The 24,773-nt window shown below is 49.1% G+C and overlaps 1 protein-coding gene and 1 long non-coding RNA gene across 2 annotated transcripts in view; one reads left to right on the top strand and one right to left on the bottom strand.

Moving 5' to 3' along the window:
* LOC136327061 (uncharacterized) overlaps positions 1–24,773 on the top strand; it is a 36,476-nt gene that overhangs the window by 8,623 nt on the left and 3,080 nt on the right. The window contains exon 2 of the long non-coding RNA XR_010729552.1: positions 10,526–10,649. This is a non-coding gene — a long non-coding RNA (uncharacterized lncRNA). The remainder of the gene's footprint in view (positions 1–10,525; positions 10,650–24,773) is intronic.
* Positions 1,589–24,773, bottom strand: part of SP2 (Sp2 transcription factor) — a 28,142-nt gene continuing 4,957 nt past the window's right edge. The window contains exons 2-7 of the mRNA XM_066263826.1: positions 14,033–14,109; positions 12,312–13,286; positions 5,256–5,568; positions 3,915–4,089; positions 3,505–3,698; positions 1,589–2,791 (exon numbers count right to left, since the gene is read on the bottom strand). Coding sequence (XP_066119923.1) covers positions 2,691–2,791; positions 3,505–3,698; positions 3,915–4,089; positions 5,256–5,568; positions 12,312–13,286; positions 14,033–14,109 — 1,835 coding nt within the window. The 3' untranslated portion in view covers positions 1,589–2,690. The remainder of the gene's footprint in view (positions 2,792–3,504; positions 3,699–3,914; positions 4,090–5,255; positions 5,569–12,311; positions 13,287–14,032; positions 14,110–24,773) is intronic.

Raw genomic sequence — 24,773 nt, 5'->3', positions numbered from 1 at the left:
CTCAGTGGCAGGGTCCTCTCTCAGGTGGAGACTCAGTGGCAGGGTCCTCTCGGGCGGAGACTCAGTGGCAGGGTCCTCTCTCGGGTGGAGACTCAGTGGCAGGGTCCTCTCGGGTGGAGACTCAGTGGCAGGGTCCTCTCGGGTGGAGACTCAGTGGCAGGGTCCTCTAGGGTGGAGACGGGCTCCTGGCCTGGCCCTCCGCCCTAGGAAGGCATGCTGGCCCTCAGGGAATTTCATTTTCTCCAGACTCTTTAGCCTTCTGGAAGGGATCGAGCCAAGCCCCTTTGGCTATCTCTCCCAAGTTTCTTTCTTTTCTTTTTTATAAATTTTTATTAATTTTAATGGGGTGACATCAATAAATCAGGGTACATATGTTCAAAGAAAACATGTCCAGGTTATCTTGTCATTCAATTATGTTGCATAGCCATCACCCAAAGTCAGATTGTCCTCCATCACCTTCTATCTAGTTTTCTTTGTGCCCCCACCCCCGTAACCACTACACTCTTGTCCATGTCTCTTAGTCTCGTTTTTATTTCCCACCTATGTAAGGAATCATGCAGTTCTTGTTTTTTTCTGATTTACTTATTTCACTCCATATAATGTTATCAAGATCCCACCATGTTGTTGTAAGTGATCCGATGTCATCATTTCTTATGGCTGAGGAGTATTCCATAGTGTATATGTGCCACATCTTCTTTATCCAGTCTTCTATTGAAGGTCTTTTTGGTTGTTTCCGTGTCTTGGCCACTGTGAGCAATGCTGCAGTGAACATGGGGCTGCATCTGTCTTTACATAAAACCCCCCAAATCTGGCCCTGGCCGGTTGGCTCAGTGGTAGAGCGTCAGCCTGGCATGCAGAAGTCCCGGGTTCGTTTCCTGGCCAGGGCACACAGGAGAAGCACCCATCTGCTTCTCCACCCCTCCCCCTCTCCTTCCTCTCTGTCTCTCTCTTCCCCTCCTGCAGCCGAGGCTCCATTGGAGCAAAGATGGCCCGGGCGCTGGGGATGGCTCCTTGGCCTCTGCCCCAGGCGCTAGAGTGGCTCTGGTCGCAACAGAGCGACGCCCCGGAGGGGCAGAGCATCGCCCCCTGGTGGGCGTGCTGGGTGGATCCCGGTCGGGCGCATGAGGGAGTCTGACTGTCTCTCCCCGTTTCCAGCTTCTGAAAAATACAAAAAAACCCAAAAAAACAAAAAAAAACAACCCTCAAATCTCCCAAGTTTCTTACCAGCAGGCTCTGAGACCAGCGCTGGCGCTCCGGGGTGGGAGAGTTGAGTGGAAGTAGCTTGCTGGTGGGGAAGACATGGCTGGGACTTGTCTGTGCAGGGCCACCTGCTTTGATCTGGGTAAGACTGGCTTACAGGACAAAGCAGGAACACCTACACTAGGTCCTGTCACCGGAGGTCCCACCCAGGAGCTCTGGGGACTCATGCAAAAGCCTTGTCTGTGTGGCCGTGGTCCTTTTCAGGTTGGGAGAGGAAGGTCCTGCCTTGGCCCGTGTGGGTCGCTCTGAGGGACCAGGGCCCCTCCCTAGTCCTCTCTCCGAACCCTCTGAGGTCACAGGCAAAGGAAGCAGCACTGCCAATTGCAGATTTTGCCTCAGGCAACTAAATTTATTAGCAAGAAAAAATTTTTGTCAGCCCAATGCTGAACAACAAAGTACATAGTTAATAAAGGATAACAAATCTGTCAATCATAAAACATACCTCAAGCAGTTACAACTAAAAATAAAGTTGGATTTTGTTTAATTTAAAAGCCTCAAAAATAACAAGCAATATGTTTTTAAACATGTAGTAGACACAATTGTCTATTATACAATATACACTGTACATAACTAGAGCTTGGGCCGGGAGGGGGGAGAGGGGAAGGGGGAGTGGACAGGTTCAGGATGTGAAGTTTTATCTGAGTCCAGATTTGCGTTGAAATGCTGTGACATTTAGAAAAGAGAATTGTGAGAGAGAGAGAGAAAAAAAAATCTATATGCTTCTCATTGCCCCCAAAATCCTCAACTGAAAGCAGGCATGGGGGAGGTGAGTAACAAGGACAGAAGAAGAGAGCAATTAAATAAAACGTCTTTAAAGCACACACAATACACAGTGTTCATTATCTGAAGAAGAGTATAAGGCAACGTTCTCCATAGAAAAGGGGGTCAGGGAGTCCGTGGGTAGCTTTATTTTTAAATAGAAAGTTGGAATGTGCTGGAGAAGAGTTGTGGCGGGCTGGGCACATGGAGTGGAGGTGACCTCCTGAGCGTCTCAGGAGGAGGTGCCAGTGGTGCCCTGGGTGCGGCCCGGGGCGTCCAGGTGGCGGCCCAGGGGGTGCAGGAGGGAGGGGCATGGCACAATGACGCCACTCCGGCAGTGTTGGGGGGTGAGGGGGCTCACTTTGCTCCTCGACGGAGTGAAATTCGTTTTCCTTTGGAAATAAAGGTTCCCGCTCGTCCTGGTTTAGAACGTCTCATTGGGCACTGCCAGTGTCCACGGTCTGGTGAGAGGGAAGGGCCAGGGAGGAGTCAAGGGGCTTCAGAAGGAGGCGAGTGGGGGCTGTGAGCCCCCTCCCGTGGGTGGGGAGAGTTGCAGAACAGGAGGGAGGGGCTGAGGGAGGGCCCAGGGCAGCCACCGGCCTCCTTTCCACCAGCGGCCCAGGCAGGACACCAGAGGGACTGCATCTTCGGGCTTGCCACCGCACTGGGCCTTACAAGTTCTTCGTGACCAGGTGGGTCTTGTAATGTTTGGTGAGGTGGTCACTCCGCATGAAGCGCTTCTGACACTGGGCACACTCGAAGCGTTTGTCCCCTGGGGAGAGATGCCCGTCACTCACAGAGCCATTCAGACACTACTTCAGCCCCCCAAAAGGAGAAGCACATGCAGTATCAAGCTTGTGATGTCAAAAATAATAGAGACTGGACATAAATGAGTGAAAATAATGAAACTAGGTATTTCAGGAAAATCATTCGGGAAACCCCAGTGGGAAAGGCAGCATGGGGTAGCAATCAGGAGCGGCTGCTGTGGACTTGGGAGCCCCAGGGGCCACATCTGAGTCTGGCTCCACCAGTCACCCACTGCATGACCTGGCCACCTCTCCGTGCCTCAGTAAAATGCCATAATCAAAGCGCCCTGCCCAGAGTTGTTAAATTAAATGAGTCCATCTGTAAAGTGTGCAGTCCAGTGCCTGCATACTACATCAGTGCTTGTTAAATAAATAACTACGCAAATATGGAGGAAGCCATCAAGGCCCATAAGGCAAACGGCACCGCTCTGGGAAACACTGAGAAAGGAATGGCTTGAAACCATTTCCTGAGAAGGCACGATCCCCTGAGAAGGCAGTCTCTAGCTCTTGCTCCACGTGGCAGTACCTTGGCTGGGCCAGGAATCTGGATGTTGCTGAGGGCAATGGAATGGCAGTGAGGGGAGAGGCTGGGGGCAGACCCATGTGGGTGCAAGCCGGCCAGGAGAGGGGGTGAGGAGCCCTGTCTGGGGCGAGGGTACTGCTGGGGAGGGGTACAGACCTGTGTGGGTGCGGGCGTGTCTCTGGAGTTCGTCACTCCGTGTGAACCTCTTTCCACAGAAGAACCAGTTGCAGACAAAGGGCCGCTCGCCGGTGTGCAGGCGCACATGGGCCCGCAGCAAGGATGTCTTCCGGAAAGTCTTGCCACAGTCGGGGATGTGGCACACGTGCTTCTTCTTGCCCTGCTCTCCAGCCCTGGGAACAGAGCATGGATGGAGGGAAGGAGGAGTGAGGCAGGAGGCAGACGATGGGGGCAGGCAGGACGGGGAGAGGATGTAGGGTCAGGTCAGAAACCACAGAAGTGAGGAGGCCAGGTGGCGTGGAGCCACTGCCTTGTCCCCTCTTGAGCTGTGTCCCAGGAAGGTGCTCGGGGAACAGGGCACATGCCAGGCTGCCGGTCTGGCTCGTTACCTCTTGTCCCCGTCCTTGCAATTGGGACATGTGCAGGCCATGCGGCGCCGCTTCTCCCCCGGCTGGGCCTCTCCGGCCAGGGCCTGCTCCATCTGCAGCTGGATCTGGGTGGGGCTCAGCCCACTGATGGTCAGGTTGTTCCCAGAAACATTCTGCACCGTCAGCTGCTGCTGCCCTGTGGGGAGGAGGAGGGAACGGTTCAGGGTGAGGAAGCCTGAAGGGGCAGAGCAGGAGCCTGCCACCCTCCTTCCCTTCTGCACACAAGGACAACCACAGCCGCTGGTACTTTCAAGAGCCTGTGATATGCCAGTACCACTTTAGAGGCCTCAAATGTATTAACTCACTCAACCTTCACAGTCCTATGAAACAGGTCCTACTGTCTTCTTAGAGTTGAAGAAACTGAGGCTCAAGAACGTATCAAGCTAACACCACAGGGCTAGTAAGCGGCAGAACTCCGATCTGAACCCAGGCAGCCGACTTCTGAGTCAGTGTGCTGAGCCTACACGACACAGGCCAAATCCACTTGCAGACACTGCCTACACATTTCAGCTGGGAAGGGTCTTGTCTTGGAGTGTTTCTTCCAGAAATACCTCCAGCCTCAGGCCCTTGTGAGATACCAGCTCAGCTCTCAGGAAAGTACCCTGGAATTTTTGTTAATAAGAGCAAGAAAACAATTTTAAGGGCTCTGAAAAAATCAAGTCCTCTAGGATTTGCATAAAGCCTTTCAGAGCAGGGGAGTGTTGCTGACCTTTCGCTGGTGTTAAAGCACCACCACCCTGAAAAGGGCCCTTTACCCTCCTAAAGAAGGCAAAGCAAGGCTAGGAACCATTTTTGCTAGGTAGCTACAAGGTCCTTTGATGATTTGCAAGGCTGTTTTCACATTATAATTATTAGCAAATATCCCCACTCAGCTGAAGTGCAGCACAAGCCATTCCCACTGGCAAAGCCTCCCTCCTTTCCTTCCAACTTTAACTCAAGGCCTTCCTCATTCTGGAAGCCTTCAAGTTTCTTTACCCAGGGCCTCCCCTGAACATCTGTCTTTGGTCTGTACCAAATGAATGTGCATTTGTGTGTTAGTTGGAGAGTTTTCCTGAGTATATCTTATTTTCTCCACCATATTCAAGGTCTTCAGCTGTCTGGTGGGGCCAACAAGCCCCTTAAACTGTCACAGGGCTACTGTAAGGACCCAAGAGGATGTGCTTTTAAGCTGGAAGGGATGAGGCATGTGTCAGGCAGCAGCCTCACTGCTGTTACTGGGTAAGCTCAGGGCTGGCCCACAGTTCCCACATGAGAGGTGCGTGAGCACACTACCCGTGCCCTGGCCCAGGGGCCTTCCCTCACCACCGGTGTTGGTGATGGTGACAGGCACGCCCTGGACCTGGACGCCGTTGATGTTGATGGTCTGCATGGCCTGGGCCGCCGCCGCCAGCTGGGCTGCGTTCAGGCTGATGATGCTTCCAGCAGGGGCGATCTTTGGCAGGGGACGCTCTTTCCGGAGAATTGCGGCCGAGTGCTTTTTGCTGGTCCCACTCGGATGAGGAGCACGGGATGCAGGGCTGCTACAAGTGGTAGTCGAGGTGGTCACAGCTGTTGCCGGGGTGCTGTCCTGGACGAGGACTGTCTGCACCTCACCGGAAGGCGTACGGATGTAGACCTGGGAAGGGCCAGAAAGAAAAAGTCAGGGTCCCAGCAGAGACTGGGCTCCCAGCACCTTTCAGTGAGTGCAGTGTTCTCTCCTTGCCCAAGTGAGAAGCGGGAGTGCCCCTCTGTCTGCCCAAGTCTTCTCCAACCAGCCCAAACCTACATGGCCGACGTCCAAAGGGCTGACAGCATACCTATGCTAAGCTGGCAAATGGTAACTGTTGATTTGAAACCAAACATTTACTTAGCATGGAAAAACAACTGCCAAATCTTAGAACTGGAGAATCAGAAGGCAACTAAATGACGACCTTGGCCCTGGCCAATTGGCTCAGTGGTAGAATGTTGGCCCAGTGTGTAAAGTCCCAGGTTCAATTCCCAGTCAGGGCATACAGGAGAACCGACCATCTGCTTCTCTATCCGCCCCCACCCCCCGGCCATGGCTCGAATGATTTGAGCAGTTTGGCCCTGGGCACTGAAGATGGCTGTATGGCCTTGCCTCAGGTGCTGATAATAGCTCAGTTGCTGAGCAGTGGCCCAAGATGGGTAGAGCATTACCCTGTAGGGGGCTTGCCAGATGGATCCCGGTCGGGGCCCATATGGGAGTCTGTTTCTGCCTCCCTGTCTCCCTCCTTTCACTTAATAATAATAATAATAATAATAATAATAATAATAAATGACCTCACAAAAGATACAACCATCATCATAAGAATGAAAACACCTCTTTTCTGCCTAAGCAGTGGTGACACAGCGGATAGTGTCAACCCAGGATGCTGAGGTCCCAGGTTTGAAAACCCAAGGTCGTCAGCATGAGCATGGGCTCATCTGACTTGAGCGTGGTGTCACCGGCTTGAGTGTGGGATCATCAATATGACCCCAAGGTCACTGGCTTGAAGCCCAAGGTTGCTAGCTTGAGCAAGGGGTCACTGGCTCGGCTGGAGCCCCCCAGTCAAGGCACATATCAGAAGCAATCCTTGAACAACTAAAAGTGCTACAACTACAAATTGATGCTTCTCATCTCTCTCCCTTCCTGTCTGTCTCAGTCTCTCTCTCTCTCTCTCTCTCTCTCTCTCTCTCTCTCTCACACACACAAAATACAACAAAAAACTGCTCTCACACTCTTCAGTAAGAGGAACCAGGACTTCTGGGAGAAATGGTTGATCCCAGGGCTGAGCTTGGGAAATACAGGGAATGAAGTACTGAATCATGCAAGGATGAACCTCAGAAACATTACACTACGTGAAAAAAACCAGGCACAAAGGATCAACTATTTTATGATTCCATTTACACGAAATGTTCCGAATATACAAATCCATAAAAATAGAAAATGAATTAGTGGGTTGGGGGAGAAGGAAATGAGGAGTGAGCATTAAAGGAGGATTTCTTTTGGGATGATGAAAATGGTCTACAATTAAATAGTGGTGACGGCTGCACAACTTTATGAATATACTAAAGTCTGGGCCGGAATCCACCCAGCAAGCCCACCTAAGGGTCGATGCTCTGTCCATCTGGGGCCATTGCTCAGCAACGGGAGTCATTATTTTAGCACCTGAGGCAGAGGCCACAGAGCCATCCTCAGCACTTGAGGCCAGCTTGCTTGAGCCAATTGAGCCAGTGGCTGCAGGAGGAAAAGAGGAAGAGAAGGGGTAAAGGGTGGAGAAGCAGATGGTCACTTCTCCTGTGTGCCCTGACCGGGAATCAAACCCGGTACATCCAAAAAAATTAAAAAGTAAAAACAAAACAAAACAAAAAAACAAAGAACACACCAGGCCAATGCTCTACCACTGAGCCAAACAGCCAGGGCCAAGTTGTACACTTTAAAAGGGTGAATTTTATGGTATGTGAGTATCTCAATAAAGCTGATTGAAAAAGAAAAGGAAAAAAGGATAAGAGTATGTCATAGGGATACAGGAGCCAACCCTTAAGAGTTCCAATGTTAGCAACAAAAATAATGTATTAAATTATAACCCAAAGTATAAAATAAGTAATCATGAATTGCTACTGGTATAAGTAAATGACTGAATAAAGAAATAAATGGAGGCCCTGGCCAGTGGCTCAGTGGACAGAGTGTTGGACTGGCATATGGACATCCCAGGTTCAATTCCCGGTCAGGGTACACATGAAAAGCAACCATCTGCTTCTCCTCCCCCCTCTTCCCCTTCTCTCTCTCTTTTCCTCCTGCAGCCACTGGCTCAATTGGTTCAGGCATCGGCCCTGGGCACTGAGGATAGCTCCATTGGAGCTCACCAGCCTCAGGCGCTAAAAATAGCTTGGTACTTGAGCATTGGCTTCAGATGGGGTTGCCAGGTGGATTCCAGTCGGGGCGCATGTGGGAGTCTGCCTCACTATCTCCCTTTCTCTCACCTAAAATAAAAAAATAAAAAAATAAATATTTTTTAAAAATGAAATAAATGGAAAAGAGACAAATCTTCCTTACAGAGAATCCCAAATAATATTATGTAAATATGTCCCCTTCCAGGAAGGTGGGAGACTTAGTGACTAGCTTCCAAAGGACAGCGTAGAGAAAGGGAAAAGTAACAAGAAGCAATGAAGAAACCGGGCAAACATCACCTTAACCAAGTGACCCATGTTGACATCAGGTATGCTGCGTGGACATCACATACATACCCTCATTTCACCTCTGTGGTACTCTTTCCAAAAACCCATAACCCCAGACTGGGGGACATTCTACAGGACACCTGACCCATGTGTTTCAAGTCTGTCAAGATCATGAAAAACAAGGACTGAGAAACTAACAGACCAAGGGGCCTGGGAGACATGCCCAGTAAGTGCAATGTGGGATCTGGACGGGATCCTGGAAGAGAAAGAGGACATTAATGGAAAAACCAGTAACATCCAAACCAAGTCTGGAGTTTAGTTAACAGTAATGTACCAAAGTCAGTTTCTTTGTTTTGACAAATGTACCCTAGTAATATGAGATGTTTAACAAAGGGGGAAGCCAGGTGACAAGTATACTGTACTACCGCTGCAACTTTTCTGTAAATATAAACAGTCTAAAATAGTTAATTTTTAAAATCTCTATCAGAGTAAAAGATACCAAAACAAGTAGGCAAAAGTCTGATGAGGAATGGGATATTTCTACAGTCTCAAAGTGCTATTCCCACACACACACAAATAAAACACAACCTGCCATCTAGTGTTGAGGAAACATCACACAAACCTAAACCGAGAAACACTATTAAATAAATGGCCTGTAGCCTTCAAAAAAGTCAAGGGCAGACCGAGGCACTGCTCCAGATCAGAAGAGACCAAGGAGACGACACGATGAAATGCAAGATGTGATACTGGCTGAGAGCCTTTTGCCACAAAGGAATTATTGGGGCAAGTGGTGAGGCCTGAACGTGGTCTTGAATTAGACATTAGTCTGTTTCACTAACTTCCTATGTTTGATGGTTGTATTTTTGTTATGTAGAATGCCCTTGTAAGAATTACACACTTTCTATATGGCATTCGGTGGCAACTTATGCTCAAATGATTCAGGGAAAAAGTTCTTTGTAAAAAAAATCCTGTTGCCTGACCTGTGGTGGCGCAGTGGATAAAGCGTTGACCTGGAAATGCTGAGGTCTCCGGTTCGAAACCCTGGGCTTGCCTGGTCAAGGCACATATGGGAGTTGATGCTTCCAGCTCCTCCCCCCTTCTCTCTCTCTGTCTCTCTCTCCTCTCTCTCCCTCTCTGTCTCTCTCCTCTCTAAAAATGAATAAATAAAATAAAATAAAATTTTTTTTTAAATCCTGTTGTGATTTTGACAGGTTCTTTTGATTCCTGAATTATTTAGGACTGTATTTCTGCTAAAAGCAAGCAAACAAATCTCATGTCATCTCCTAATAAATACACAAATTTCATTTCCAGTTTTCTGGTATGTGCCCCTTTTCTAATCATTGCTATTTTTTGTGTAGCTGAAGTTTTTGTTACTAGAAAACTGTATGTTCATAATGTAGAGCAGGGATCAGCAAACTTTTTCCGTAAAAGGCAGAGAGGAAATACTTTTCGGCTTTGCAAGCCATGCGCTCTCTGCCTTGCAGTGAAAAGGATGCACAACTGGCTGATCTCAAGTAACATGGGCATGTGTTAACCTTTATTTACAAAAACAGACGGTGGGCCAGGTTTGACCCGTGGACTGACAATCTCTGATAAAGAAAACAATACATTTTTTAAAATGTAGATATCCTTTGCCTCACTTTTAGGAATTTATTTAGCTCTAAGATTGGAAACAGCCTAGATATACAGTTAACAGGGTATTCATTATATAAAAGACAGCACACCTCAGGATAATGGAAAACTATGTTATTATTAAGAAATAATGTACTGGCCTAACCAGGCAGTGGCGCAGTGGATAGAGCATCAGCCTGGGATGCTAAGGACTCAGGAACCCGCAAGGTTACTGGCTTAAGCGCGAGCTTACCAGCTTGAGCATGGGATCACAGACATGACCCCAAAGTTGCTTGAGCCCAAATGTCACTGGCTTGAAGCCCCCCAGTCAAGGCACATATAAGAAAGCAATCAATGAATAACTAAGGTGCTGCAACTATAAGTTGATGCTTCTCATCTCTCTCCCTTCTTGTCTGTCTTTCTCATTAAAGAAAGAAAGAGAGAGAAGAAAGGAAGGAAGGAAGGGAGGATAGGAAGGAAGGAAGGGAAGATAGGAAGGAAGGGAGGGAGAGAAAGGAGGAAAGGGAGGGAGGTAGGGGGGACTGGCCTGTGGTAGCACAGTGCATAGAGTGTTGATCTGGAATGCTGAGATCACCAGTTCAAAACCCTGGGCTTGCCTGGTCAAGGCACATATGATAAGTAACACGCAAGCAATGAACAACTAAAGTGAAGCAACTATGAGTTGGTAATTCTTGCTACCCCACCTCCTCTCTCTGTAAAGTCAATAAAATCTTTTTTAAAAATTAAAACAAAAAAATATATATTGTAGCTAACTTTCTGCATATGGATGATCATTTCCTTAGGAAGACCTGGACTTAAGCCGCAGCTCCATCAACCTCAAGATACGGAACCTCAGGAAGGGACGGGAGGCATTGCTGAGGCTGTGCGCACCTGTGATGGTCTCTCACCCAGTTCTTTACCTGTAAGGTAGGTTTGATAATGGAACCTCACAGGTATTGTAATAGGTAAATGAAACAGTTCAGAGGAAATCACTTGGCAATACCTGATATGCCAGAAAGGAGGAGGCACTTGAGGGCAGGCTCTCAGGGCATCCCTGTCCATAGCTCAGGCTCAAGGGCACCTCTCCATGCAGCAGATTATCCAGCCTCCTACTGTCACTCACTGTGATGCCTCATTTTTTTCTATCCAAGACTAGATTACGAATTCCTCAATGCAGGAGCTGTCTTTTTTTCTTCTTTTCCAAGAGAGAGAATGGGAGACAGAGAGGCTGAGTCCCGCATGTGCTCTGACTGGGATCCACTGGCAATCCCCCATCTGAGGCCGATGCTCTGCCCATCTTGGGCCATGCTCCCAACTGAGCTATTTTTAGTGCCTAATGCGTAGGCTCCATGTAGCCATCTTCAGTGCCCATCCCCAGCACCCATCCCCAGAATCGAACCTGGGACATCCACATGCCAGACTGACGCTCTACCACTCACTGAGCCAACAGGCCAGGGTCGAGGAGCTGTTTCTTTTTATATGAAAAAACAATCCTTGTCCTCAACTTTAATTGTAGCACCTGCCACACATAAGACATAATGAGTCAAGGTGTAAACAGAAGAATTTGGGGTTTGAAATGAGTTGAATTCTGGCTCCGGTCATCTATGCACTATGAGATTTGGATACTTTATAAACCTCTCTGAATTCCAGGAAACAGAGTATAATCTCTAGAATTTAGTAGTCATACGCCTGACCAGGTGGTGGCACAGTGGATAGAGTGTTGGACTGGGACACGGAGGACCCAGGTTCGAGGTCCCGAGGTCGCCAGCTTGAGCGCGGGCTCATCTGGTTTGAGCAAGGCTCACCAGCTTAAGCCCGGGGTCGCTGGCTTGAGCAAGGGGTCACTTGGTCTGCTGTAGCCCCCCGGCCAAGGCATAATATATGAGAAATCAATCAATGAACAACTAAGGTGCCGCAAGGAAGAATTGATGCTTCTCATCTCTCTCCCTTCTTGTCTGTCTGTCCCTATCTGTCCCTCTCTCTGTCACAGAAAAAACAAAAAACAAAAAAAGCCCTGCCTCATAGAGCCATGTAGATTCCAGAGTATTAGAGCATCTCAAGAAAAACCAAAAATAAGAACATTCTTGAAGTTAACATCAAAGATGACTAGCCCAAATGTTCCTGCCCTTAAGCTAAGCTGCTGCTTCCTATTTTTTCCTTGTTTTAACAATGATCAGCATTTTTCTGTCTTACTTTATGGTTCTGACTGGATTTTTTCATTCTTGTTACCATTCCGAGTATATAATTCTATTTTGAGAAAAATAAACTTGTTAAAAAGTAGGTATATGCCCCCCCCCACATTCCTCCAAAAGACCTCCATAAGGAAAAAGTGGGCCAAAATATAGGTATGTGGGTCTGTTTCATCTGATTTCTACAGATGAGCTGCACTTGGCCCTAGGACCTGAAGAGAACCCACTTGTCAGGCAGAAGTGGCCACTTACTGCCCACCCCAAATGATACTGACTGCCAACATTCAGATCAAATCGGGAGATGCACTGGCATCATCTCTGAAAGCAAGCTGAGGGGGTGGAGCACTAGCCAGTTAGTGCTGAGGAGGAGAGGGAGGCGGGCACAGAGGACGCTCGGTACCTGAGTAGACGTCGGCTCAGCCGCCTGGATCTGAAAGTTCTGGGACGGCTTCTGGGGGACAGTGGGGAGGGTGGCAGATGCCGCCTGTACCACCCTCAGGGCCTGCTGGGGGATCTGTACCACCTGCTGCTGCTCGGCCTTGGGGGGCACCACCTGCACCTGCTGGACCACGGCCGGCTGGCCCCCGCCAGGGCTCTGCACGATGAGCAGGTTGTTCCCGGCCTGGATGATGTTGTCTGCTGTGGTCTCAATCAGCACCGTCTCTACCTGCTCAGCCACGGCCACAGAGGGCTGGGAGGCGGGCAGACTCTTCTTTCTGGCTTTCTTGTTAGTCTTAGACAGTGGGGTGGGGGGGCTCTCTGTGAGGAGCTGAGTGGTGGCCCCAGTGTCGCTGGTGTTCATGAGGTTGTTGACAGGCAGAGTAAGTGTCACGTTGCCTCCTCCACCTGTCAGTTTCACCACATTGGCCCCGCTCTGCACAGGGGTGGTAGTCGTACTCGACTTCTGGACAGGGGCTGGCTTGATGGGGACAGGCTTGTGACCGGACGGTGCAGGGGTGATGATGGCTTGGTTGGTGCCAGGGATGATCTGGATCTGGTTAGTGAGCCCGGGCTGTACTTGGATGGTCTGGGAGCTGCTCGCCTGAATCTGAGAGACTGCCTGGTACTGGATGTTGGCATTTGATCGGGTCCCTTTGTTGATCATGGTGGGATTCTGGATAGCAAACACCAGCTGACCCCCAGGATAGGACGTGCTCAGTTGTGACCCCTGAATCTGAAGTATGTTTCCTTTGGAGGACAAGATTCCAAAACTGTTCTTGCCGGGGCTAAGAGGGAGAGGGGCAGGTTTGATAGGGACAAGCTTCCGTGGTGTGGGCTGGGGGGGAGCAGGAGGTGTCACAGCCGCCTCTACAGCTGGAGGCCCAATTTTGCTACATGTTGCAGCAAGCAGGGCTAAGGGAGACGGCTGGGAGTCCTGCAAAACACCAAGCAGAGAAAGTAGTGAGACTTGTGGGCCTGCTGCTCAGCCCTGATCAGCATCTCTTGGCAGGCCCCGCCCACTTCAATGGCGGGCAGGGTGCCAGCATCCACCCTCTGCAGTGGTCCTGTCTCCCCCGCTGGTATCTCCATTGAATAATGGAGAAAAGGGGAAATGTCTTTCTCAAAAGCATCCCAGGACACTGAACTAACAGCACACGCTGACCACTCACTCCCCACTGGCCTCGTTTCTAACAGGACACAGAATCACTCTCTGCTCTTAGGTGGAGTTCCACTGGCCCACTGCAGGGATTAAAGGATTCCTGATTTCTCCAATGAGAAGGGAGAGAGGGGAAGAGACAGGGAGGAGCAACAGCAGAATAAATCCTCTGGTAAAGTGTACCCTAGTGCATGGGACATGACTTCACTGGCAAAAAAGGCTGCTCTTTCAAGGCTACAAGAGTCTCTGGGGTGTGAGGACACAGTCTCTAATCTCCTTATATGGTCAGTGGGGTCTAATGGAAGACAGTTTGAGTTTAATCCTGCTTTTCACCCCGACCCAGCTGTGGCACCTCGGGTAAGTGGCCATGGTTTCTTAGTTCATAAACAGAAGATAGAAGTGAACCTTCCCTGATCTCAGGTCCTGGGGTATTTGTAGTGACTGTTCAGGGTGGTTAAATGGCTGCTTCAGTGAGTCCTTCCTGGCGGATGCGACCCCCGCCCTCAGGGCCACTGCCCACTCACCTGGGTGGTGGAGGCAGCGGGCTGCAGGTAGTCGCTGGGACTGACAGCAGCAGTGGCAGCCATGCTGGTCTGTGGATCTGCGGGAAGAGAAGAGAGTAATGCACATGAGGCACAAGCAGAACCCAGACCCACTCGTCTCAGATTCCCGTTTTGTCTCTATTTGCTGCTGCTTCCCCAAGAGAGGGGAAGGACCTTTCCCCACACTAACCCCACTCAAACTTAGCAACCCTACATCTTTTTCAGTAGATGACCTCCTCTGTTCAGACTCGGCCATCCAAGGCTGTGAGGTCAGCTGGTCCTGCCTTCCCTGGACTGCCCCCTCCAGTCATCATCAAGCCTGAGATAACACGAAGATTTTAAGATTATATCAAGAGCCGCTTCAGTAACTAAACCTTTGGGGCCCTCTCTGAGGGGAACTGCTGACTCGCCCTAGCTAGGTCAGAGTCCCGATATGGAAGGTGGGGGAGTCCCCCCAGCTGATCAATCCTCCAGCTCTGACTTAAGCTTCCTGATCACTGCAGCTATAGCCAGATGCCAAGCCAGAAAGGGAGAGAAGCTTCGCTCAGTCAGGATCTGTGACAAGAAGGACACACCCGCTCCCTCCATGTGAAAGTCTTGGGTGCTTTCTGTTCAACCTTTACCACAAAGGCCCAGTGGCCCAGGTACTGATCTACAGCATATGGGGAATTGCTTTATGTGAATTCACACTTCAACACAGAACAATAGGTATAGCCCATACTAGGTATCACCTAGTTGGCCCCATAGGTAACACCAAGAGTAGGAAGCTAATCGCTGAATATAATGAGAACAAAAACAGAGTAAATTCCATTTTTGTTTCAATGTATATACACGTCAATGTACGAATCTAGCAGGAAAAGGTCTTAGAATGCTAAAATGTTAAAAATTGTTATTTCTTGGTGGTTGGATTTTGCTGGACTTTTCTGTATTTTGTCATTTTCTCGCAATAAATATATTCTAAATTTTTTAATAAAGGAAAATACAGAATGTTGAGGAAGAAATGAAGGGAAACTCTACTCTGAACTTAAGTCTAAACTAAGATAAATATAAGATAGGTAAAATGGAAATCATGAGAATTTGCAGAGAAATAATCTAAACCATCTTACAGTTCACAAATCACTAAAGAAAAGGAAACCGAGCAGAGTCTGACCTGTACCCCAGACCTCTAGACAGTAGATCTCAGGAAGTACAGAAACAAGAAGGGTATTGATTACTTCCGGGGCTCAAAATGGCAGAGGGGCTCAGGCACTGAGCCCTGGTCAGTATCTGTTGAGAAGAGGATAGAGGTTGGAAAGTGGAACCATTCCATTTGGCAATTTGGCTGTCTGCTTGGCTTCTCTCTTTGGGACAAAGATTCTTAAGTGGGAAAGGTACAGGAAATGTGAAGGGGGCTGAATCCAGGACAGGGGATGGACTCAGAAGAAGGCACACAGATGCCTGACATGGTTTCCGGGCCCTAAGGCCACACAAAATACACTCCAGAGTAGCAGAGCCTGTAGCACACTTGTAAATGGTGAGGAGCCAGAGGGCAGCTCTGAGCAAAACCCAGAGTAGAGGCAGATCCTGAAATAGTAGGCACTGATCCTGGCAAAACCCAGAGTAGAGGCAGATCCTGAAATAGTAGGCACTGATCCTGGCAAAACCCAGAACAAACGATGGAGCAGCAACACAACTACTGAGGTGAGGAGGCAGTAATCTTGAGGAATCTTCCAGGCTGAACAGATCTGTGCTATGGGGTTTGGGCAGACACATCAGAACGGCATACACTGAGCATTTTGTTTCAACAAGGCACCTGACTACAATTTTCATAATATTCTTATAAACAAGAAGGGAAGGCACTCAGGCAGGATGACAGTCTAGTCTGGGGGCTGGGCTGCACGTGCCCTCACCTAAGCTGAGATCCACAGTCGCAGAGTTTGCTGCGGCAAGGTCAACCAGGGTACCTCAAACTAGGGAGGGGTCTTCAGGTTTCTCCTTGGAGACTCCTGCTTTCTCTGCCAGAATGTTTTACTCTTGTTTTCACTGTGAAGATCATCTTTTAAAAATGAACAAATACTATAGATCCCTGGGTGACTGTTACCCCAGATTTGCACAGTTCCAGGCCTGTACGTGTGTTTACAACTGCATTAGTGCCATGTGGCACCACTCTAACTGCGTGGGCTAATTAAGACAATTTAATTCTGCACATTTAACTCATGATACATTTGTGCAATGTGAGGGATTACAGCTCTTCAGAAGCGTGGGAGGATTGTCTCTCTGCACTAGACACTGCAGGGTGGGCGTGCGGAAGGCAAGGAGCCCAGGATGTCAAGTCTGTGCTGTGCGTATGATGGCAGCAGCAATTCAGGTTCAAACTAATGTCTCCCAGAATGACGATGTTGGTTTGAATTTTACTGGCTTTTTGGCAGTTATTTAATTAATTGTATAGGAGCTAGATCAATGAGTTCATACACAGATTTTTGTGTGTACATAATTAAGTTGTAGCATTATAATGAAAACAATCTAAGTTGACTCAAAAACATTATTTCTTTAGAGTGGTGTTCAAACTGGTCAGACCATGAACCACAGTTATAAAAACAATTTACATCAAGACCCAGCCCTGGCCGGATAGCTCAGTTGGTTAGAGCATCATCCCAAAGTGCAGATGTTGCCAGTTCCATCCCCAGTCAGGGCACATACAGGAACAGAATGATGTTCTTGTCTCTCTCTCTCCCTTCCTCTTGCTAAAATCAATAATTTTTTTTTTTTTTTGTATTTTTTCTGAAGCTGGAAACGGGGAGAGACAGTCAGACAGACTCCCGCATGCGCCCGACCCGACCGGGATCCACCCGGCATGCCCACCAGGGGTGATGCTCTGCCCACCAGGGGGCGATGCTCTGCCCCTCCGGGGCGTCGCTCTGCCACAACCAGAGCCACTCTAGTGCCTGGGGCAGAGGCCAAGGAGCCATCCCCAGCACCCGGGCCATCTTTGCTCCAATGGAGCCTTGGCTGCGGGAGGGGAAGAGAGAAACAGAGAGGAAGGAAGGGGAGGTGGAGAAGCAAATGGGCGCTTCTCCTATGTGCCCTGGCCGGGAATCGAACCCGGGTCCCCCGCACGCCAGGCTGACGCTCTACCGCTGAGCTAACCGGCCAGGACCAAATCAATAAATTTTTAAAAAAAAGACCCAGTGTGCACCCACACCCACATATACACCTATGCACTTCCCTGTCCTGTGCTCATGCAATTAGAGTTTCCAGAAACAAATTCTGCCCTCACTACATGTGATGGACTTTGATATTTTTCCACTCTATTCATATTTTTTAATGCTGGTGACTTACTAAATTAGTTTTGTGCCCTTGAGGCTGGAAAATGTGGCTTTAGAATAGTCTAACCACCTCCCAACTTTGGGAAACTGCAACAACCGACTAGGTAAGTTCAACTTGCAGATGTCACCAGATGGAGAAGGATTGTAAACACAATGGGTGTATTAGGGTTCAAAGAGATCTTTAAAAACTGGGATGTAGACTGTCCAGTGGTGGCACAGTGGATAAAGCATTGACCTGGGACACAGATCCCAGGTTCAAAACCCCAAGGTTGCCGGCTTGAGCTTGGGATCATCAACATGATCCCATGGTCGCTGGCTTGAGCCCAAAGGTCACTGGCTTGAAGCCCAAGGATGCTGACTTGAGCAAGGGGTCACTGGCTCAGCTGAAGCCCCCAGGTCAAGGCACGTATGAGAAGCAATCAATGAACAACTAAGGTAACTCAACTACAAGTTGATGCTTCCTCCCTCCCTTCTTCCCTCCTTCCCTCCCTCCCTTTCTTCCTCCCTCCCTTTCTCCCTGTCTCTCTCATGCCAAAAGACAAACAAAAAAAGTGGGATGTGCATGAGGCTCCAGTAGGGAGGCTAGGGCATTCCTCTCTCAGCCCCACTGCACCATCTGTAAAACAGAGGTAATGTCATCCTCACTGGGTTCCAGGAGTAGTCAACAATTCTTATGAAAAGCACTGAGCATATAGTAAGTAATCAATAAACGGTGTTTTAAAATTTGAAGTTGAATAAATCCTGCACTTGAGTTTTAAGAAGTCATATGTATATAGGACAGGAAGACAGCTTAATAGTGAGTTTCATGTAAAACAGTCCCAGTGGTTTTAACTCAAAGCAAAATGGAAACCTGGCCTGTGGTGGTGCAGTGGATAGAACACCAACCTGGAATGCATAGGTCACTGGTTCAAAACCCTGGGCATGCCCAGTCAAGGCACATAGGAGAAGCAATTGCGAGTTGATGCTTCCCATTCCTCCTTGCCCCCCTCCCGCCTTTCTTCTCTTTTTCCTCTCTCTAAAATCAATAAATAAAATCTTAAAAAAAAAAAAAAAGTTAAATGGGAGCTAACAGTCTAGGTGTGGTCACTAAAAAAGCTACTGCAATCTTGGACATTTCCAAAAGTTCAATCACAGAAGAAAAATAATAGTCTTAGTGTGTTCTGCACACTTGGGCCACATCTAGAGTGTCAGGTTTCATTCTGAGGGACATTGTGAAAGGCAGATTTGCAATAGGAGCTGGTTCAGAGGAAACCAGCGATGGTTGTGGCCAGGATGCCAGAGTAGTGCTACCCACCAGGGTACCAACCCCATCCGTGGGTTCAAACTAAGACTTCAGGGTAGAAATTTCAAGAAGGCAGATTTCAGATTCAGAGAAGGAAACGTTTCAAAAGATGGAATCGGTCGCCTTTAGAAGTAATGTTCTCCCTTCTCTGGAACCATTTAGCCAGAGGCGGAATGTCTGTCTGTCAGAGAGACAGGACGTCTACATGGGGGTGGGAATTGGACTGAATTACCTTTATGATTTTTACAATTCTCAGACCACGCTGCTGATAAAAACACCAGACGAGTTAGTGGCTGGCAGGGCTGGGAAGGCAGGCAGAGGCTCTCCCAGGAGGAGCCCTGGGCTCAGGCTCACTTAACTAAAATTGGTGAATGACTCTCCCTGAGACCTCTGTTATGAAACGGAAGGACATCAGAACAGGACAGAGTGCAAACAAAGGAAAACTGGCCTAGAGCTTCTTACTCATCTCCCTCTCTCCCTCTGCAGCCATTATTACCCTGGACTCAAACTGTTCGGAGGCCGGGCTGGGCTCTGAGCGAGCCTTCAGTTAGGATGCCACAGCGGAATCTACTAAAGCAAGCTGCAGACCGCTGGCCCTCCACTTCCCTCCATTTTGCTTTGGTTTTAGTTTCCTCCCCACTTGCTCTTGAAACACTCCTCTAGGTTGCAAACCAATGTTTGTAAGTATCCCTCCTAGGATCACTCAGAGCTCTGTGGCCCAGGGGCTGCAAACTGGGCAAGCAAAACAGAGAGACATCCATCTCCCTGCTGTTGTGGGGATTCTGAGATTAACCATAAACGGGAAAAGAGACGCAGTTCCAGTCAATGTTTAGAAATGAGCAGTGATTAAGAAATGGTGTAGATACATGACTATAAGACTCTGATCAAAGTACTTAAGGACCTCATTAATTTGGAACCTTATACTTAAAATGTGTAATTTGGACATAAATCATGCTTAACGTTTCCTTCATATTATTCAAAGTGAGGCTAAATTGTGTATAAAGACTGCAAAAGGACTCTTAGGCAGTTATGTAATTGTTTTATACCACTTCCACCATTTTAATTGTACCATTTGCTTTTAACAGCAGTTTACATCCAGTCACTGAAACTTACATTTAGCAACACTGGTAATTGGGATTGTTGCATAGTCTCCAAAGAAAAGGCGGCATTTCGTTCAGTTTTATATTTTATAGTTCTGGTTTGCTACAACTTTCCCAACAAAGTCCCTTGGCTGGTGAAGTTTACAGCGGTTTACTGCATGAGCAATAGTAGCTCTCTCAGGCTCCGAGAACATCACATAAGGCGTCCAGTGCCAGGTGGGACCCCTGTCCCTCCTTTCCCTATACTGGAAAGCACTGTCATTCTAAGACCAGTAGAAAAGCCTCCCCCAAGGACCCCCGCTCTTGATGTACACAGGTCATTCACCTCCACCTCCAGCCCCGCCGGCTACAGCCTTCTCTTCCTCCCTTCTTGGCCAAACCTCCGAGTCCCCCCCACTTCACACTTGTTCGTTTTGCTAGCAGTGGTACGGGGACTTTCACCCCAGCCTCTGCCCTTGCTCAGGTCACCAAGGACCTCCTCATTATTAAATCTAAAAGCCCCTCTTCAGTCCCTGCCCTCTGACCATCCCCACCTCCTTGAAAGCCTCGCACATTCCTGCGGCCTCCCTGGCCACCTCTTCCTTCCACCGCCCTTAGACACTGGTGTTCTCAGGACCCGTCCTTCTCAGCCGATACCCGTTCCATGGGTGACCGTGCCCAGGTACCCTCCATAGGCCGACGAGGCCCAGGTCTGTGTACAGCCCAGGTATCTCCTCCCAGTGCAGCCCAGTGAATCCTGCCCGCCGTGGGCCTTCCACTTGGGCTGCCACCGAGCTGCCACCACGGAGCTGTCCATCCTCCCCCGATCTCTCTCATCCCTGGCCACCAGGGGCCTTCCTCCAGGTCCTCGAGCCTTCATCTCTGCAGCTGTCCTTTCCTTACTTAGAGCTCTTTCTTCTCTTATTAGTTAACACCTACTCACCCTGCAGGTCTCAGCCTGTTTCATTCTCAGCAAAGTTTACCAAGAGCCCACTGTGTTACAGGCATGTCAGGGGGCCTCTCAGGGCCTGAGATGAGGTTAATTCCTCTGGTAACACCACCCATTAAATAATCATGGGCTTAATGGCTCTCATAGTCATGAGAGGGCTCCCCAGGGCGCGCCAGCTGTGTTTCCACTGCTGAACAGATACCCTGAGCCAGAATCACGCGACCCTTCAGTGCGGCAGGCTGAGTGAGCGAATGTCTGGGGAACCGGCCGCTCTGCTGGTATTTCCAATCACAGTGAAACTGAGCATCACCCTCATCACCAATCAATCAAGTCGTGAGTGTACCTCCTAAGCAGACACCTCTCTCCATCTACTCCCTGATACTCGTTTCCATCACCATTATCCCAGCCGTAACCACCTGCAGCTCAGCCTCAAATACTGCCCAGAGCCTTCAAAATGGCTTCCCAGCTCTGGCCTCGTCCCTTGTCCCTCTTATCTGGGCTCCATAACCTGGTCAGAAGAATCTTTTTATAATGCAAATCCTATCCAGCAACTCCCTTTATGAAACCAGTAGGAGCCTTGGTTGATTTTATGATAAGTTTATAGAGGCCAAAACAATCTGCCCCCTCCGTCCGCCTCCCCCTCTACCTCTCCTACTGTATCTCTTGCCCTCCCGCTCTCCTGATGGCACACCAGTGCTCGCTATTTCTAGTAACTATCACATGCCCTGTCTCACTTGGAGCCTAAGCATGCTCTCTTCCATTTGTCTATCTCCAGCCCTCCCTCAGAGCTCATTTATAACTCACTGACTCAGGGGAAAACTTTCCTCTTCCCTCCGCCCCAACAGCGTGCCAGGGTACCGGCACCAGGACACTCTTCACAGCGCTTCCCCACCGCCAGGAGGAGCGCATCTGACACAGGGGGCACCACAGAACAGGAAGAGGCCTGGGGACCCCAAAGCCCTGCCCATTGAACTAGGGGCTGTTCCACTGGTCTTTCTCTGGGGACAGGGAATGAGAGAGGAAAGGGGCTCGAAGAAATACAACAGTAGGCTTCACGAAGCTCTTCCCTCCGGGAGAGAGCTTGGCTCAAACTCCATGGCCAGGCCTTGTGGGCACTCAGCTTTCCCCCCTCGGGTCCTACCACCCCAGCCAGGCTTCCTTGGCCTCCTGCTGTGGCATTTCCCCTGGAGGAATTCCACTCGGCACAAACAGTCCTGCCGTCTATTTCGGTCAGCTCGCTGGGACTAGAGCCAATTAACAGTTCCTAGGCCTCCTCTTCCCCAGTTGCCTAGCCTGGAAGCGTTCAGAGCTGGTAAGGGAAAAGCAAGCCAGGCTGGTTTGAGAGAACAAAGATGGGCCTCAAAAGGAGGTGACAAGGGCTAAGAGGATCAGCTTGGGAATGGCTCCAAACTGCACTGTGCATTTCTGAGAAGCAAATTGCCAGCAATCATAATAACCATATAAAAAAGCTCAATAACAGTAAAAGGAATTTCTTTGAGTTTCATTAAATATGAACAACTGGGTGATGGCCTGTCAATGCCACGGGCCAAAGGGGGAAGGTAAATCAAGAATGGAGCTCTTGCCTGACCTGTGGTGGCGCAGTGGATAAAGCGTCGACCTGGAAATGCTTAGGTCGCCGGTTCGAAACCCTGGGCTTGCCTGGTCAAGGCACATATGGGAGTTGATGCTTCCTGCTCCTCCCCCCCCCTTCTCTCTCCTCTCTCTCTCTCCTTTCTAAAATGAATAAATAAAAAAAAAAAAAAAAAAAAGAATGGAGCTCTTGTGTCCATGCAGACACCTTACCCAGCCATCTGGTCTCCCCTGCTCCCAACATCGACCCCGAGCCTCAGCCCGAGACCCTGATGTGTGTCCAGTTTCGAGAAGTTAAAATTCCCTTCATTAGCTAACATCTATTATATCTTTTATTTTTCAAGAAAAACTCCCTGCAAGAGTCACCTGTATTTGCTGTCCCTAATTTCTCTGCTGCCAGTCTTTCTTGAACCTGCTCCCACCAGGTTGCCCCGCCCCAACCGTGCCACAGAGCCGCTCACACTACCAGTGACCTCCACCTCGCTAAGTCGAATGGTTAATTCTTGGACCTCATCTTCTGTGTTGATCTGACAGATGACCCTTGAAATCAACTTCCTCCTTGAAGTTCTTCCTCCTTGAAACACTTTCTTCACTTGGCTTCAGGACACACTCGCCAGCTTTGCCTCCTGCCTCTCTGGCTACCTCTTCTAAGACTCCTTTGCTGGGTCCTCCCCTCCTCTCAAATTCTGGCTGGGCTGCCCCAAGGCTCTGTCTCCAAACCTGTTTTTCTTCAGTTTACACATATTTCCTGGGTGATTTCATCTAGTCGCATAGTTTTAAAAACCAACAATATACAGATTCAACATTATGATGACTCTCAAATTTGTTATTTTCAAAGTTGTATCTCTGACTGCCTACTGAAGTCTGGAGATGCCTGGATGTATTAATAAGCATCTCAAATCTAACTGGCCTCGAACGGGGCTATTGATATCTCTCTAATTCTGTGTGTCCGTCAAGCTTGCCCACAGCAGCGAGTGATGGCCCATCCCTCCAGCTGCTCAGCCCTGACATCTTGGGAGTCATCCTCTACCCTTTTTCCACACTCTGCCTCTGAGTCAGCAAACACTTTGGCTCTACCTTCAAAATATATTCAGGATCTGATTGCTTTTATCACCCAGGTTCATACCCCATCATCTCTCAGCTGTAAACTGCGAAAGCCTTCTTCCTAGCTCAGCTTCGGACCTTGTCCCTCTGAGTCTCTTCTCAGTGCGCATCCAGTGAGACCCATCAAACTTAAGTCATGAAGTTATTCCTCTGCTCAGTGCCCCTCAGTAATATCCCATCTCCCAAAGAGCCAAAGACCTCACAGTGACATACAGGGTCCTATGTCACCTGTCTCCCGTGACCTCTCTGACCTATCCCCTATCACCTCCCTCACTGCTTCAGCCTCAAAGGCCTCCCTACTGTTCCTGCACATGCCAGATACGGCCCCTTCTCAGGCCTTGGCACTTGCTGCTCGTTCTCTCTGCTGGAGTTCTCGCCCTCTGCTCCCACCCCGGATTGAGCATGGCTCAGACTCCCCTCCTTCAGTCTCTTCTCATGGAGACCTCCCTCGACCACCCTACATGAATTGCACCCCCCACATTCTTCCTATCTTCTATTCGGTTTCTTTCCTTAGCATTTCTCATTGTCTAAAATGTATACGTCACTTATTTATTGTCTCCCACTAAGATGTAAGCTTCCTAAAGGCATGGACTTCTCTCTGCCTTACCCATTGATGTACCTCCCTACCTGGCACATAGTAGGTACTTTATATTTGTTGAATGGATGAGTAAATTAATCCTGGAGGCTGCAGACAGGGAAGGAGAGGCTAAACGGAGCTTAAGAATGAAAGGAGCCTGACCTGTGGTGGCGCAGTGGATAAAGCGTCGACCTGGAACGCCGAGGTCACCGGTTTAAAACCCTGGACATGCCTGGTCAAGGCACATATGAGAGTTGATGCTTTCTGCTCCTCCCCCCTTCTCTCTCCTCTACTCTCTCTCTCTCTAAAATCTAAAAAAAATAAATAAATAAAGTAAAATAAAAAGAAGTCCCAAAGGAGAAATCCTGCAGAGCTGTACACCCTGGCCCTCAGCTGGGATCTGCTCCCTAGGTCAGCTCAGCTAACTCAGTCCCACAGGGAGCTCTCACGTCCACCAGTCACCCCACACAGGGGGAGTGCCCGGGCCAGGCCAGCGGAGCCCACTCCTGCTCCTGGACAAATGCTGCAGAGTACACACACCTCCTCATCACCACACACCGGGCACTGCGTTTCAAGGCTAACATATATTAGGGGCAAGTTCTTTTCCAAGTAAGTTAAGCTGAGGATAGCTGCTATATGAATACCTCGTATCTGTCTCTACCCTGAATTCCTGTCCCCACAAATGTGACTGTCACTAGCTAGTCAGCATGCCGCCCGGGTCATACTCCGCGTACTGGAAGGGACTCTGGAGAAGTGAGGAGGCGCACGGGACAGCAGGGGATGGGAAGAACTCTTCGCTCTGAGAGGCAGTCCCAGGAAATGGTGCAAAGAATAGGG

This window comes from Saccopteryx bilineata, chromosome 2, assembly GCF_036850765.1.
Source record: "Saccopteryx bilineata isolate mSacBil1 chromosome 2, mSacBil1_pri_phased_curated, whole genome shotgun sequence".
Lineage (NCBI taxonomy): Eukaryota > Metazoa > Chordata > Mammalia > Chiroptera > Emballonuridae > Saccopteryx > Saccopteryx bilineata.
This window is presented reverse-complemented; position numbering and strand designations above follow the sequence as displayed.